This window comes from Perna viridis, chromosome 9, assembly GCF_037379345.1.
Source record: "Perna viridis isolate PV_CMFRI_1.1 ecotype Kerala chromosome 9, ASM3737934v1, whole genome shotgun sequence".
NCBI lineage: Eukaryota > Metazoa > Mollusca > Bivalvia > Mytilida > Mytilidae > Perna > Perna viridis.
In genome coordinates this window covers 37539098-37557043 of record NC_142453.1, presented here as the reverse complement: position 1 = coordinate 37557043, position 17946 = coordinate 37539098, and the positions used below count along the sequence as shown (strand labels likewise).

At 32.7% G+C, this 17946-nt stretch overlaps 1 protein-coding gene across 1 annotated transcript; it reads right to left on the bottom strand.

Moving 5' to 3' along the window:
• Positions 1-690: 690 nt before the first annotated feature.
• Positions 691-14228, bottom strand: LOC148608261 (SRR1-like protein). The gene is made up of 7 exons (XM_088546381.1): positions 14065-14228; positions 12396-12436; positions 11326-11447; positions 9153-9251; positions 2541-2692; positions 1749-1794; positions 691-889 (listed from the first exon to the last, which is right to left on the bottom strand). The coding sequence occupies exons 1-7, from the start codon at positions 14202-14204 to the stop codon at positions 704-706; spliced, it is 786 nt and encodes a 261-aa protein (XP_088402507.1). The 5' UTR covers positions 14205-14228; the 3' UTR covers positions 691-703.
• Positions 14229-17946: the final 3718 nt, after the last annotated feature.

Genomic DNA, 17946 nt, shown 5'->3' with positions numbered 1-17946 from the left:
GACTGGATAAATTCCCCGTACATTTTATATTATCTTCGACAACTCTGAAAAAGTTGCAATTTATTTAGCGTTCAAGTTTATTCTGAAAAAAGAGCCACATTTCACGATATCGATAAAATTGCAGGTAAAAAGAAATAATAACAACGAACGTGACAAACAAAACAGCATTAATAAAAAATTCTTTTCTTGAAATCTTAGTATATGCCCTGTGAACATGATGTGAATAAAGGATGTCATACAACTTCATTTTGTTCGGCCTGTTTCTTCCGTTATTGTTTTCAAGATGTTCAATGGATACTTATAGAAACACAAATATCAACCAATGGCAAATTGCTGCTCATGTGTTTCGATGAATAACCTCTCATCACCAGCATTTAAATGAAATACGATAAATGAGCAATATGATAATGATCTTATTAATAATTCAAAAATCAATTGTAAACAAAGAGTACAAAAAACCCAAATTTATTGAAATAGGAAGCCAATTCCATCACCAAGTGGTTCTAACAATGTGCAATACAAGGAATAAAGCCTCGGTGGTTTAGGCATTTTGAAATGATGTGATAAAAACGTAGTGTCAATGTACTATCATATTCCCTTTACTGTGCCCCCTCCCCCCCCCCCACAATCTTAAATCCTGGATCCGCCCCTGGAAAGGATACAAGATATAAACAATCGTATAACTACAGATGGATGTAATGAATCACTTTTTATTGGGTATAAATTCTAGATCATCATCATTATATCTTGGTTCCTCAAAATGTTTCCATGTTTGAGCAGTCACCTCCTGCAAACTAGATTCTGGAAAGGACAAAATAACTGTGTCATTAAAGATGTCAGTATATTGAAAGTTTTCTGGTAACTTGACCTCAGTGACACAGGGAGATATCTACGCTGGGTTAAGGTATTACCAAAAAAGCTTTTATACATAACTCTATACTTAACAGTTGTAAAGCTTTTTCATTTTTTTAATTGAGATTGAGATGATATTTCCACTTACGGAGGTAGACATAGGCTAAGGGACACAACTCTTGCAAATCTTTAGAACGTTTGCATTCAGCATTTTACATCAATCTCATGTAAGCATCAAATAACTTAGACTGATTTCATTCTGTTTCAAATGAAAGCTCGATAGACTTTGGTGTAATTGAATATGACACAAATATATAACTTATTTCAAGAGTTATGTCCCTTATCCTAGGTCTACCTCCTTAAAGATGTCAATTTATTTTTTCACTATTAATAAACTTGTTTAGTATAATTAAGTTTTAACTATGATATGAATATGTATAATAATTTATTTTCAGTTGTTTTGTTAATAGATAAATATTTATTTATACAAAATGCAAATTACACAGAAAAATATTCTTTCTTATTCTTCAAAGAAAAAGGTGGATCTGAGTATCATCTTTATGCTATACATTACATTTACAGTTGCTCATTTACTTTTGTTACTTTGTATGTATGATTTTAGTTACTTTATGTTCTTTGTTGTGTATGTCAGTTTTCCATGTCTGGTCTTTGTCCCTGGATCACATTCTTTTGATTACCGCTATAACCTTGGTTCCCTTGATTACTCTTTTGTAAATGTGGTTTTTTTCTGTGGTACTTCTCCATTTTTCAAGTAATCATACATGTAAATTTTCATCATATAAATATCACAGTATTTTTTTAATTTCAAGGAACTCAAGGAAAAAATTTCTTATTCAAAGAAAATCTTTCAAAAATGTTTCCAATATAAAGGATACATTATAGAGATACCAACAACTTTCTTCTAGATTTCTTCTGGGATTCCTGTAAAACAAATGACAAGTTTTCCCATAAACAATTAGATGTATTGACAATGTATTGATATATTGACAATGTCTGCAGTGTAATTACCAGTTTCAATGTTATAAAAGACAACTATGTACAATGTACCTGAATTTTATCAGGTTGCTAGAACCATTTTCATATTTTTGTTTGCTTATTTCAACATGTTGCAATTCCCCAAATTTTCCAGGCTTATTTCTATGCAAACTAACATTTTTATTTTGTTTCATTCAATCATCATAGATATTTTATCTGGCTTAGTTATTTTAGATGCAATTGAAGCCAAATCCTGTTTATGTTTTCACAAAGATTACTTGCAGGGGCAGATATAGAAATTTTGTCAAAATTTTGTACAAAATTAACAAAATTTTCTAATACAAGGGGAAGGTGGGTTTCAATCCCTGAAACCCTCACCTGGATCAGTCACTGGCCCAATCTCCTCCACAGACTTACAACTTCTTCTTGATTTACTATGTATCATTCCACAATGTTCTGCTATACAGAATGTAAACAAATTCACAGGGCATGAGCCTTACCGATTACAAATCTGCGAAACTGTTTCTAATGTACTGCAATAATCTGCATAATGGGGTGGAGATTAACACTGCATGTGGTACAAGTGTAAAGCTTTGAAACAGTGAATGTAACCTCTGCACGGAAGATTATCACAAGCCAGATTGAAAGAAATGGACAAATTCACCTTTTTAGAATACAATGAGAAATAATACCTGTCTAGTATATTTTTGAAGCTGTTACCAATGAGAATACATTTTGAGAGTTTTTCTGAATTCCAATTTGCCCACATTAAGTTGTTATACAGACTCTTGCCACAGTGGGGCATGTAAAACAATGTCTTTCTACTGACTTGTCTCTTTCCTTCCTGGAAAATAAAAGAGGTATTATATTTCAATGTACAGTCACACAATATAACTAAATACAACCCACTGTATTCAAGAACCATATATAGCCTTAAATACAACCCTCGGTATTCCAGAACCCAGTACAGCCTTACATACAATTATCGGTATTCCATAACTCTGTACAGCCTTAAATACAACCCTCGGTATTCCAGAACCCAATACAGCCTTACATACAATTATCGGTATTCCATAACTCTGTACAGCCTTAAATACAACCCTCAGTATTCAAAGCCCAGTATAGCCTTAAATACAACACCTGGTATTTCAGAACCCTGTATAGCATTAAATACAACCCACTGTATTCCAGAACCATATATAGCCTTAAATACAACCCTCGGTATTGCAGAACCCTGTACAACCTTAAATACAACCCTCGGTATTCCATAACCCTGTACAGCCTTAAATACAACCCTCAGTATTCCAGAACCCTGTATAACATTAAAAATAACCCTCAGTATTCCAGAATCCTGTATAGCCTTAAATACAATCCTCTGTATTCCAGAACCCTGTACAGCCTTGAATACAACCCAACATATTCCAGATTTATGTATTGCCTTCAATACAAGCCTCAGTATTCCAGAACCCTGTACAAGCAGAATCCTGTACAGCCTTAAATACAACCCTTGGTATTCTGGACCCGTGCAAAATCATAAATACAACCTTCGGTATTCCAGAACCCAGTTCAGCCTTAAATACAACCCTCGGTATTCCAGAGTCCTTTACAGCCTTAAATACAACCCTCTGTATTCCAGAATCCTGTACAGACTTAAATACAACCCTTGGTATTCCAGAACCATGTATAGCCTTAAATACAACCATCATAATTTCCAGAATTCAGTTTAGCCTAACTTCTCTTCAAACAATCCTTAGTATGGCAGATGATCACTACCTATCATAGACCTTCTCTTGTTTCAAAACAATCACTAAGTATCCCTGACAACCCTTAGTTTTCAAGACAGCCAATAAGTATTAAAGAAAATTTCGTATTATTCCAGTCAGCTCTTAGCATTCAAGAAAAACCCTAAGTATAAAAAAGCTATGTATTTCAGAAAACCCTTAATAGTCCAGGCACTTCTTACATTTTCCAGTCAACCCTTAGTATTTCGGACAATTCATTAGTTTTTGAGGCAAGTCTTCAGAATTACAGGAAGTCCCATGGTATCCAAAGAAACCCCTAGTATTCCTGATAACTACAGAGAATCTTAGAATCCTGTATAATTCAACAACTTTGTGTACCATATGTAGGTAACTGAAGAACAAATTTCATACAAATGCTGAAAAATCGAACATGTTTTGTTAAAAATAATTCCAAATATACTGGAGAAGATAAAATGCTAGAATTCTAGATCAACAACATATTTGTCCAGTGTGGCAGACGCATTTTTCAACAAATGGCCGGCATTCCTAGAAGAAATTGTGCTCCTCTACTTGCTGACCTTTTCCTCCACTCTTATAATGTAGACTTCACTGACCAAACTACATTCCATATAGTCAACTTTCCTTTCATCTGTGGCAACATCCCTTCAGCGTATGCATATGGAGTTTTCATATCACAATTCATACATTTTGCCAGAGCTTGCTGTAACTGTTGCCATGACTACGAAGACTTTTTTCATTACACTAGACTTCTTACAATTAGGCTTCTAGAACAGTGTTATGTTGCTACAAGACTGAGGTCATCACTTCAGAAATTTTATGGTCTTCAGCATGAACTCCTGGATAGTTAAAGTGTATCCATCTAATTTGTTCAATGTGTCATAGTTTTCCGTCCATTTTTTGTCCACCCTGGACTTGACTTTTTATGTACAACTCAACAGGTTTTTTTTTTCTAGAAAAGGAGGATGCTTACCCTTCTAGTGCACCTGGTCCATGCTCCCAGTTTTTTGTATAGTCCCAGTTGCTCATTTACTTTTGTTGCTTTGTATGTATTATTTTGGTTACTTTATGTTTTTTGTTGTGTGTGTCAGTTTTCCTTGTCTCATCTTTGTCCCTGGATTACATTCTTTTAATTTCCGGTAGAATCTTAGTTCCCTTGATTACTCTTCCTGTAATCTTTCTGTTCAAATTTCGCTATCCTGTTCAACATATAGGATAAGATAGATTTTTCAGTTCAGAAAAGTCAAAACTGATGGAATGTAACCTTCAATAAGGCTACTATCAGTAGGAGTATATAGTGCCTATGTTTTTAAGTTCTATTGATATAGTATATCACATAATTTTTAAGCTCACCCATACTTAAAAGTAATGTAACTTTCATGCATATCAATACAAAAGAAAAATTTAGACTAATCAACATTAGAATCATAGACTCTTTAAATCAAATGCTTTGTTCATTAAAATTTGTTATGTAACATTGTTTTAACTTGATTAGATTGTTGTTAAGTAGCAGTCTTTGTAAGAATCATGCAACATCTGAAAAATATAATACAACCCAAAAAAGGCTACATATTTTTATTTTTGCAATTTAATTGTTTTATGGGTCTGTAATATGAAATGTGTACTTATTCATTCAAATCTGCCTGCTCTTAGGAGATAATCAACATGGAGAATCCAGTAGATTCTATTGTATTTGAGTGTCATTTACAGAGTTATCTCCCTTAATTTTGAATTCTACAGTGCATTCTATACAATTTTTATCTCCTATTAGCACGGGTTATACAAAAAACCAAATGTTAATTTCTGTTTACTAAAGCATTTTAAACAAAATATCAAAAATAAAAATATGTAGGCTTTCCAAGCATGAATCACATTTTGCATGATTCTTAGCAGGAGTACTACTTAATACATGGACCATTCCATTCAAAAGACTAAGGCAAAAAACAATAATAGTCTTGTTTCCTGTTACCAGCAAGAAAAAAAGCAGGATAGGTAGGTAGGGAAATAATGATATTTTTCAAAATCATTTTACATTGAGTAGATGGGGTAACTATCTAGACTTTAACAGTGTTCAAGCCATATTGGTCATAAAATATTTAGAGCAGGCACAAAAAAAAATTGGGTAGGTAAGGTAGCAGGAAACAGACATTATTTTGTGCTTCACTGGTAATGTTACTACTTAAAGAGGTTGATTCAAAATTATTCAAAGGTTAAATTGTCTTATTAAGTTTATTTTTTATCTCCAACATTAAATTAGTCTACTTGGAACTATTTTCAAAAATGTCCATGTAATTTACATCAAGAAACTTCAATAATTTAAATGACATATAAATAACTCTCTTGCTTTAGATGGGATCACTTTAATACTACACCTTGACAGAGTAACTTGGTTACCTACATTATTGTACCTAGAATCTTACCAGATATTACTCATTTGTAATGATAGTCACTGGCTGAGCAGGACGTGTTTCCCCTTCTGAACACCAAATGTCACTCTCAGTTTCTTATGAGAGTTCATATTACAAGTGCTCAGATTTATTAAGTCATATTATGGTTTGTTTACCATGTTATCTTGTACTGTTTACTATATTGGTCTGTGTTCTTGTTTACCATGTTATCTTATAGTGTTTACTACATTGGTCTGTGTTCTTGTTTTACATGTTATCTTGTACTGTTTACTACATTGGTCTGTGTTCTTGTTTTACATGTGTTATCTTGTACTGTTTACTATATTGGTCTGTGTTCTTGTTTTCCACGTGTTATCTTACACTTTTTACTATATTGGTCTGTGTTCTTGTTTTACATGTTATCTTGTACTGTTTACTACATTGGTCTGTGTTCTTGTTTTTCATGTTATCTTGTACTGTTTACTACATTGGTCTGTGTTCTTGTTTTACATGTTATCTTACACTGTTTACTATATTGGTCTGTGTTCTTGTTTACCATGTTATCTTATAGTGTTTACTACATTGGTCTGTGTTCTTGTTTTACATGTTATCTTGTACTGTTTACTACATTGGTCAATGTTCTTGTTTTACATGTTATCTTGTACTGTTTACTACATTGGTCTGTGTTCTTGTTTTACATGTTATCTTACACTTTTTACTATATTGGTCTGTGTTCTTGTTTTCCACGTGTTATCTTGTACTGTTTACTACATTGGTCTGTGTTCTTGTTTTACATGTTATCTTGTACTGTTTACTACATTGGTCTGTGTTCTTGTTTTCCACGTGTTATCTTGTACTGTTTACCACATTGGTCTGTGTTCTTGTTTTCCATGTGTTATCTTACACTGTTTACTACATTAGTCTGTGTTCCTGTTTTCTGTGTGTTATCTTATACTGTTTACTACATTGGTCTGTGTTCTTGTTTTACATGTGTTATCTTGTACTGTTTACTACATTGGTCTGTGTTCTTGTTTTACATGTTATCTTGTACTGTTTACTACATTGGTCTGTGTTCTTGTTTTCCACGTGTTATCTTGTACTGTTTACCACATTGGTCTGTGTTCTTGTTTTCCATGTGTTATCTTACACTGTTTACTACATTGGTCTGTGTTCCTGTTTTCTGTGTGTTATCTTATACTGTTTACTACATTGGTCTGTGTTCTTGTTTTACATGTGTTATCTTGTACTGTTTACTATATTGGTCTGTGTTCTTGTTTTACATGTTATCTTACACTGTTTACTACATTGGTCTGTGTTCTTGTTTTCTGTGTGTTATCTTGTACTGTTTACTACATTGGTCTGTGTTCTTGTTTTCCACGTGTTATCTTGTACTGTTTACTACATCGGTCTGTGTTCTTCTTTTACGTGTTATCTTGTACTGTTTACTACATCGGTCTGTGTTCTTATTTTCCGTGTTATCTTATACTGTTTACTATATTGGTCTGTGTTCTTGTTTTACATGTGTTATCTTACACTGTTTACTACATTGGTCTGTGTTTTTGTTTTCATGTTTAGACCATGCACTTGAGTTCTGATGTCTGAAAATTGTCCTATTTTTCCACTTTGGTATTTTTGCTGATATTCTGATTATTTTGCTGGTTAAAAATGATACTAGTCAGTGTAGAAGAATATAATAAGTGTTTGCACATGTCTCAGAACTGGAAAAATGTTCAGCTAAGCCTTGAATTTATATACCAAGTTCCAAGTACTTTCAATATTCTTTTATGCTAAACTTTAAATAATTATATTTCAACAAAAAAAAATTTTAAACTGAAACAGCTGTACAAATTTGAGGTTGTCAAGTCCAAACAAAGAAAAATGATTTAGCTACAGTAAAACCTACCTAAACTGAGCCCTTTTTTAATTTTAAGAAGTAGTCTTTGGAAGAATCATGCAAATTCTGAAATATGTGATACACCCTGTCAAAAAAAGGTACACATTTTTACTTTTGTTATAAAATTGCTTTATAGGTCTATATGATGAATTTAATAATTATTCATTCCAATCTACTTGCTCTTAGGAGTATATTCACATTGAAAATCCAATAGTTTCTTATGTAAGTGTCCTTTACAGAGTAACTTCCCTTAATAATACAGTGCATTCTATATAATTTTTACCTCTTATGAACAAGGGTTCTATAAAAAGCCACATGTTACTTTCTGTTTACTATGACATTTTAAACATAATATCAAAAATAAAAATATGTAGGCTTTCCAACCATGAATCACATTTTGCATGATTCTTATGTGGAGAGTTAAATTGATTTGATTTAGATGGATGTTTGATTTACTTAAGTTCTGAATACTTTTATAGTCTCATTCTAGTTTCAGTTTTCCTTCCGGAATTTTAGATGTAGAACTATTGAAATCTGAAGGCCGGTCTGCATTTCATTGTTCACTTCCAGGAAATGAAAACACTGTATCACTATGCAAAATCTTCTATTTCTATGCTTTTCTTAACATTTTTATTCAGTAGAACTAGATATTTGTCATTTTTTATCCGTATTTTTTCACAAAAATATATTTTACTTTTAACATTGAACTCAATGCTATGCTAATGACAAATCTCTATGCATTTGAATGGGAGATGAGGACCCATTCTCATGAAATCACGGAGTCACGTGACGAGACTTACATACTCTATTCGTGGGTACCATTTTTCATGGTCTAGGTAAAAATGATCAGTTCATAGATTCTTGAATTTGTGAATTTGACAACTCTATAGCTATCATACAAAATGAAATGGAAATTTCCTTTTTGTTGGGAACCAAATTTGCATAATTTACCATATACCAAACCAAAAAAAAACAGGAAAATTGGTATCCCATGAATAATAGTGCTTCCACAGTACATTTAAATTGATGTACAGGGACTGTAAAATGTCAACAATAATAACAATGAATAAATTCATTTTGGAACAAATCTCTACAACTTCTATGTAACTGAGACAAAATCACTGGCATGTGCAGTGACTTTCCTACTGTTTTTGGGAAGGGGCCAGAGGCCAATGCAATTAGGGAAAGAAGCGTGTAAAATCGCTATTGTGATACAGAATCTAATCATAAATATCTGTTCCTGGTACATTATATTGGGATTACCTCATTTTCCATTATTACAGCAAATCCAGAATTCTTTAGATATTGTTTCTCTACTTCAAAAAACCTAGGATCATAGAAGTAACAGTTCTCTTGGGACACCTTAAATGGAGTAAAAAAAAATAAAATATTCAATGATATAATTACCTGTTATTAAAATAAACAATTCAAACTTACATCAAGTGTAATTGCAACAAACCAGAGTTTACAAAATGTCAAAGCACTTATAGGATAAAAAGTGTCATTCATAGTTTGTGAACAAATTATATGGAAAAACACAAGGTAACATATTGAACATTATAACAGTGACATTATGTCAGGTTTTTTTTTTTTTTACATTTTACCTACATATATTTTAAATGTTTTTTGTTGCAACCATATGATTTTTATGAGGGAGAAACAAAATCCAAAAATAAATCCAAATCCAAAATTTGGTTGAAATCCTTGGAAAAATTAAATCCCATAAAAATCATATTTTTATTGTATACATAATTTGACACAAAACTGATATACATATTGTGTGGATGAAACTTGTAAATGCAGGAAAATGGTACACAGTATTGCACTGGTTTTAAGCAAAATTTGAGCACAAAAGGTATAGGGGAATTAAGCTATGAATATTGCCTACCTAAAATTACCAACTTTGTTGTTATAACATAAAATTTCCTCATAACATAGTAAAATATATAGATATAAAGAAAAAATAATATTTGGTGGCAGTTTATTGTTATGGCGTTATACTATAACATCATAACAATGAACTTATGCCACTGTGACAGTGGTGGCACAATTTTGCATAATTTTGCAAAAACTGCCAAAAATCATAAATTGTGTTGTTTTTTCTGACATATTTACATCCAGAAAACAGGGATTAAATTTCAGAATTTTTTCCACCAGCTAAATTTAGCAAGTACTGAAAATTTACACTTGCTAAATTTAAGTATTTTGGGTTATTTCTAGACTTATATACCTATATGACATATAGAGTTCCACTAGCAAATTTTAGCAAGTGGAAATAATTTCAACTAGCAAAATTGAATTTCAACTTGCATTTAGCAAGTATTTCCCCTTAAATTCAATCACTGGAAAACTATGTCCACACCCAAGAAACAATTTTATCTTTTCAAATATCATAAACTATGTAATAAAGAATGTTTTCACTAAACATGAAGTTGTTTCTTAGGTGTCAAAACCATTTCCTTGCCAAAAATATGACCAGAAAGAGACCAAAAAAGTACAAAATTTGCCAAAATATCTGAATATTGGTGAACTTCAAGCAATTTTTCTGTCCTTCCAATGCAAGAATTATCAAAAGTCTTTATGTTTTCTCATTTGTGATGGATTCAAGTCTCCAAAATCACAATTAAATCATTTAACACTTTAATATTGATTTTCAGTTGAATTTTAAGCCAATATTACCCTTTATTGCCCCTTCTCCTTTTGATCAAATAAATGTACTATTTATAATGATTATACTGCATCAAAAACAATGTTACAAACAAGAATGCTTTTTCACAAAGTGGACATTGTCATAGAAAAAGAACAGATATATTGAAATGTAACAATACACCAGCACATGTTAAACCTAAATACAAAATAGCAAATCATGACAACTTATAAACTATGTAACGTAAGTAATAACAAACAGTTAAATACAGTCAGTGACCATATATCACTGGTAAATATACAGTAAGTGCATTCCGACTGCTCAAATAAAAGAATTCCAGTATGAATTTCCACTATTAAACTAGAACATTTGCAGAATAAACATGAAGTACACACATTGTTGTGCTAGGCATGCCCACACTCGTACAGGAAGTTGATATTGCAGAGCAACCAAAATTACTTACAATGTATGCCCCATCTATGAAGCCACACACCTAATTTGAAATTAATCAATTCATTGGGAACTGAGAATTTTGCAATAAAAATTTTCTCTTCCATTCCATATAGTGAAAAGTGCAAAGCACTACAAAACAGGAATTTGATATCTGTCAGCACCCAAAATAACAAACAAAATATGCCCCATTTATATGAAGCTACATTCCAAATACGAAATCAATCCATCAATTGAGAACCAAGATAATTGTCACAAAATTAGGACAGACAGAGAGCTAGCTGTAAGGACAAGGTGATTCCAATAAACCACCCTATTGTTGAGTGAATATATAATTACCTTAAAAACATCTTCCCTGAGTAATATCAACAAAGCAAGCTGGTATCGGGCTATACAGCACTCAGCAAAGTTACCAATACCATAGCTTACAATGTCCTCTATGTCAAGGGAGGTAACAAGGTCTGGAAACAAAAATCTTGCATATGGTAATTTATGTTAATACTTTCCGAATTAGAATGTAACAAAAATTCCCCTAATCTGAAATGTCTACATTTACAGTATACAAATCGTATATACCTTAAATGTTAAAATTAAGATTATTATATAGTTAACAGTGATTTACCAATTGTTCCCTCCCTGTGTAATAAAATTTGATATTTCACACTGTAAAATAAATTCTGTAATTCACTCTTGCACATTCTCCCACAAAAACGTCATAAAATGTCACGACATAAATATCAATCTGTCGTTCATGAAATTTAAAATTTATGTTGAAAATTGCAACAAATAATGGAGCAAATCTATATAATAAATAAATATGATAATCAACTGGTTATCGTGAAGAACCTAAATACGATAATCAACTGGTTATCGTGAAGAATCTAAATATCGTGAAGAACCTAAATACGATAATCAACTGGTTATCGTGAAGAACCTAAATACGATAATCAACTGGTTATCGTGAAGAACCTAAATACGATAGTCAACTGGTTATCGTGAAGAACCAAAATACGATAATCAACTGGTTATCGTGAAGAACCAAAATACGATAATCAACTGGTTATCGTGAAGAACCAATATACGATAATCAACTGGTTATCGTGAAGAACCTAAATACGATAATCAACTGGTTATCGTGAAGAACCTAAATATGATAATCAACTGGTTATCGTGAAGAACCAAAATATGATCACTCATACCAAGAAAGCATTTAGATTTATCTCATGCATGGAACAAGTTCTGCACACTTCTTAAATCTAAGCACTTATTCACTTTTGCCCATTAATAATCCTTTTAATATTAGTAATAATAATAATTACATGTATTGTGTCAAGGTATGAAATTTACAAATTCATAGGGCATTTGATGTTAATAGGTATTTGTATTTCTTTCATAACAAGAAAACTTACCTTTCATATCACTGTAAAATTCTGATAACCTCAATATGCACCTGAAAAGTAAATTTCAATTTCCTAAATAAATTTCATGATAAAACACCAGAAGTCTCAAAAATTGGTAATAAAATCATGGACGAAAATGTAAATATCCAATGCATTAAAAAGAACTTCTGAGCTAACATATGGGATGTTCTTAAAATTTAAATTTCAACAAAGAAGGACCAGTGTGGACATATTTTACATATAAGGATTCTGGATGTGTAAACTGTGTTTTAAAAAGCCTGTTAAATGTGTATATTGTTTTAATTCTGAATGATTTTATAACTTTTATTGAAATGAAGTTCTCACAATTGTTATACATGTAGATCTTTTTGTGTTAACTGTGGGATAGCCAGTGAGCATGGGTAGATCATGCTCAATATAAAAAATTATTTTGTTCTACCCATATTCAATCATTCTCATCAACTTACCACAAAAGGGTCTATAGAAGCGTTAGCGTCACTTTATTGACTCAAAAGAGACGTGTGGACAAATAGCCTGTAGAGGCTCCCCATCCATGAATGAGTGGACATACAGCCACTGCTTATAAAATAATAAAAGAGGGATCCATACCAGAAATCTTTCAAAGGCTGTCATCTGCTCAGTTGTACAGAAATTTTTACAATTAACTAAGTTTTTTCCACAAATAATATGTGCACAACCTACAGGCCCAACGATTCCCAACTGTCTAGAATTTGTTTTTTTCCATCTGTTTTCAGGAAAACCTCAATAAAATATGTCTTTCGTGGTATAATTCCTTCCTACTTTATTTAAATAATCCATAAATAAGTTATTTTATGAAAAAACTTGTTTTTTATGCATATTACAAAACTACTAACCACCCAACTAAAGTTGGACTAATTTTATAGTACAGACTTTCATTAGGTATCAAGAAAATGTTTGAATATTCATAAAAAAAAACTTTTTTTTTTCGTGAAAAACTTATTTTAAGTATGATTAAATAACATAGTAAGCAATTATACCACTCAAAAACATGTTTTATTGAGGTTTTTGGTTATATACACCAGGTTTTAGTATGTTCTATGAGGTTTTCTGTTGTAGGAGAGTTCTTCATGACGTCATCACTTATCTGTGACTTGGTTTTAGTTGGCAAAAAATCCATTGAATAACATGGGGCATCAACTTTAAATCATCATCACTTTTACATTTTTAAAGATAAATGAAAAATTCTTTTGGTTCCCTACACTGCCAATAAAACTCTTTCATCCATGGAAGTTTAAGTACATGTAACTATTCAGAAATTACACTATATGAGCATAATTTTTTTTTAAATAATTTGATATGAAAATACAGGTTTACATATAAATCATTTCCAATTTATTTTTCAAGTAAAAGTGTTATAAATTCCCACACAAAAATATGAATTATTTTGTCTAAATGAAACATTTTACAGAACCAAATTAGGATATAAAATAAAGTTATAAAGATTTGAAAATTGGGTTTCTAATCATGAAATTGTCAATTGCTTATTTATATGTTTTGACACTTAATAATATGCAAATTAGAGAATATATATGACATCACTAATGAGATTGTTAAACTCTCCTATTCGAGCTACCCATACATTGCATAATTTTGTGAGATTAATCTTAATTTCTCCCGATACTGCCCTAGTTCTTACATGGATTCGTTGATTTTTCTCGTTATATCGATAATATCGTGCATAAAATCTGCCTTTTCTTGTACATTCGCGTTTCCCTTGTTCTGACGGGTCTTCTTGTTCTTACTTTTGCGACTCTTGACAACTTGAAAATCTGACATCGTCTTTTAATTTCGGTATTCGACACTATCAATGTAAAATCAGAAACAAAATCGGTAAATGAAATGTATTTGATTCCGGTTTGAACTATTTGTAAAATGTATATGTGTTGAGCACTTCCAGATCTTCTACTTTTTATTAAAGCCACGTAGAAATATATTTCACACGTGTCAGAACTGAAACAATGCGATTCTATGGACACTGAACTGCTTAATTCTTTCGACGGAAATTACTGAATTAATTAACTATGCCCAAAATTATAAATTTAAAAAAACATTATCTCTTAACCTAACAGTAACCTAACAGTAAAATGCAGTAATTTATTTGATATGTTGTATCATTACAATCGATCTGTTTCATTTTCGTATTAAAGCAGTGGTGGATTATGAAGGAGTGCCAGGGGATTGACACCCCTTTTTTATTGGAAAATTTATCCGTTTCATAAGTATAATTACCCCAAATAATGGCAAATAATGTCCTACAACTCCCCTTTTCTGAGGAACCCCGACTGGCACATCTTCTTTTCAAAGTGTCTGAATCCGCCCCTGTAATGACGGAGGCAGGGGCGGGTCCAGGTAAGGGCGTAATGGGCGTACGCCCCCCCTTTAAAAAAAAAAAAAAAAAAAAAAAAACTATCGTTATAATCTGCTAGTATTGTATTGAATGATGGCAATTTTTCATATTCATTAATTAAACACATACTCTGATTTCTTTTTATACTGATTCCCCAATTTGATGGGTCATCATCAACCGTAAAATTTCGTTTCTCGGAGTCCGGCGTGTTCGACTCTGCGATTAGTATCCATTGTTGTTGATGTGATAAAGAATTCGCAAAGATGTCGATGTCAAAAACAAAACGTCAAAAGACCTTAAAATCGTATCAAGGTGTCTTGGACACCTTTTTTAAACAACCAAAACGGTAAGTAAATCAGTATAATACATGAATTTTGGTTGTTTTGTGTGACACTAACTCGGCATAAAAAATGTCACACCCTGACACTTTAACTATAAAATATACATGCTCCAAGTCAGGAACCGTTACATTAGTGCAATTCTCTATTATTTTATGTTTTTAAGCCAAAAAAGGTCCAAAAATTTTATTCTACGCCCCCCCTTTCAAATATCCTGGACACGCCCCTGGGAGGGTTTCTTATTGTAGAGTGTTGAGTATCGAGTCAAGAAAGTCGAATATCGAGTAAAAAACTCAAGTATCGAGTTAAAAAAAAGTCGAGTATTGAGTTAAAATTTAAAAAAGTCGAGTATCGAGTCAAAAATGTCGAGTATCGAGTCAAAAAAAAGTCGAGTATCGAGATAAAAAAAAAGTCGAGTATCGAGTCAAAAATGTCGAGTATCGAATTAAAAAAGTCGAGTATCGAGTCAAAAATGTCGAGTATCGACTTAAAAATGTCGAGCATCGAGTCAAAAAAGTTGACTCAGTATACAGAACCCATAAAAAATATTTAATCAAGTACGTTGCAGTGACCATTTTATGTAGAATATGTCAAATACAAGCTCACTTGTGCAAATGTGCACTTTTTCCACAGCAACATAACACAAGTGCACTACTTCAATACTTGTAAAACTTGTGAAGGACTATAAGCTCATTGGTTGATTTAGTGGTATGTAACCTACAGTTTCACTGTTATATGACGGTATGTTATACTTTAAGTTTTTACACCCCGCCACACGAGGTGGCATTATTATGTAATGCTCTCCTAAAAGTTGCGTTTCTGTCCGTCTGTCCCTACAATCCCCAGCCCCACCCCGACGGTTTCCTGGTGATAATCTGAGAACGAACAGACGATCTTTTTTATACTTAAAATAATTATTACAGGTTGAATGTAATATTCGGCGAAATACAGTTTTCGAGTAAGTCGTTTTAAAAATTTTATCACCATTATAGGTTGCGGGGAATCACTTAACGTTCCATTAATTCCTTATGTTCCATAATTTATCTAATATCAGTCGCAAAGAATAATGATTAGCGAAACTCTATTCAATATCTCATTTATGTGATTGAATCTACACGTGATAAGGCAAACGAATGACACATGAAATCGAAAATCATAAGAATGCCCACTCCTGCATGGTACATTTAAGAAAAAAACATCCTTTTTTGGGTCAATAAATATGTGAAAATACTTTCATCATTTCCTTCTTTTAGGTCTTGATGTGATTTTAGGATATCATAAATTGTATGTTCCACTTTTTTCTTTTATTGTTATGACAACTCTTACCGCAGATTTAGCGTCAGTTCAGGGGCAATAACTCCTTCAAAACTTTTTTTTGTTGATCTGAAGGAGTTCTTAAAGGTTACTAGACAGTGCGTTTATTTTTTTCAGTGTCTCTCACAGTTTTTTTTTTAATTATTGTTTGATTGTAGTTTGCTCAGATCTTTTTAGTTGATGGTAGCTATCTTGCATCTGAGGGGTATTGTGCAGAGACATGATGATGGTCTTCATTTCTGTGTAGCAGACAGAATTTCCATCTTGATGTTGTTGAGCGCCTTCCTTTGCTAGCTTATCTGCTTTTTTCATTTCCGATGATTCCACAATGTGAAGGTATCCTCTGTATGGCAGTTTTAAGGCTCTTGATGGAATAAATAGCTCTTTCAGGTTGTGGTAGTTTGTTGTTGGTCAGTGCTTATATTATGGAGAGGGCATCTGTTAGGAATACTACTTGCACATTTTCTGTTTTTTCCTTGATGTAATGTAATTGCCACATGAATGAGTGCTTCCTCTTCGGCCTTGTAGTTGGAGTAATTTATCCTGTTGGTATTACCATTGACTGTTGTTCTCCATTTGAGTATTCTATGTAGATACCGGCCCCTCCTTTTGTTGTCGCATTTGTAGCTGAACCGTCTGTGTAAACTCTTGCCCACAATTCTGATGGATACTTTTCTTCCAGCATGCTCATTGTTACGGTCCTTCTGACGATGTTTGATTTTTCATCTTTGGCACTGAGTAAAGGAACTGTAACTGTCTGAATGGTTACATTGTCCTCCTTCTCTGCACATAGATTGTCATTCATTTTAAAATCTATAGGTTTGACATGCATAGGTAGATGTTCTTGGTGTTTTCTTTGTAATGTTCTTGTTTCTAGAGTGAAGCTGGATCTGTTGAGTCTGCCTGAGGATAGTTGTTTTAGTCACAGTCTCATTCATTGGGTGGTTTGGTAAGCATTGATATTTGGTGGTATGTATCATAGCTTTACACTCTATTCTCTTACTTAATGGTGGTATGTTTGTAATTTCCTCCATACTAGCAATAGGTGTTTATTTCATGGCTCTTGTGATGATGCGGAGTGCCTGATTCTAGACTTTGTCTAGAGTCTGATGGTGAGACTTATAGCTGCTGCATCCAAGCACTAGAGCCATATTTTAGATATGGGCGTACATTTCCTTCGTAGACAGATTTCAAAACTTTCTCATTAGCACCCCAGTTTGTACCAGCAAGTTTTCTCATGATATTTAGTTTTCGTCTGGCTTTGGCCTCTGCTGTCATTATATGCTGATTCCATGTAAGTATTTTATCGAAGGTTACACCAAGGTATGTTTGCTGATCTTCCATTGTGATATGGATGTCATCCATGGACAGTTTGGCAGATTCGGTTTTAGGTGAGAGTGTAAAGAGGGTTGCTGTTGTTTTCTCTCTATTGATGGTAACACACCACTCATTGGCTACCATATCTAATGCTGTTTGTATCCGGTACCTTGCAGTGGTTGCATACTCTTCAGAGCACCAG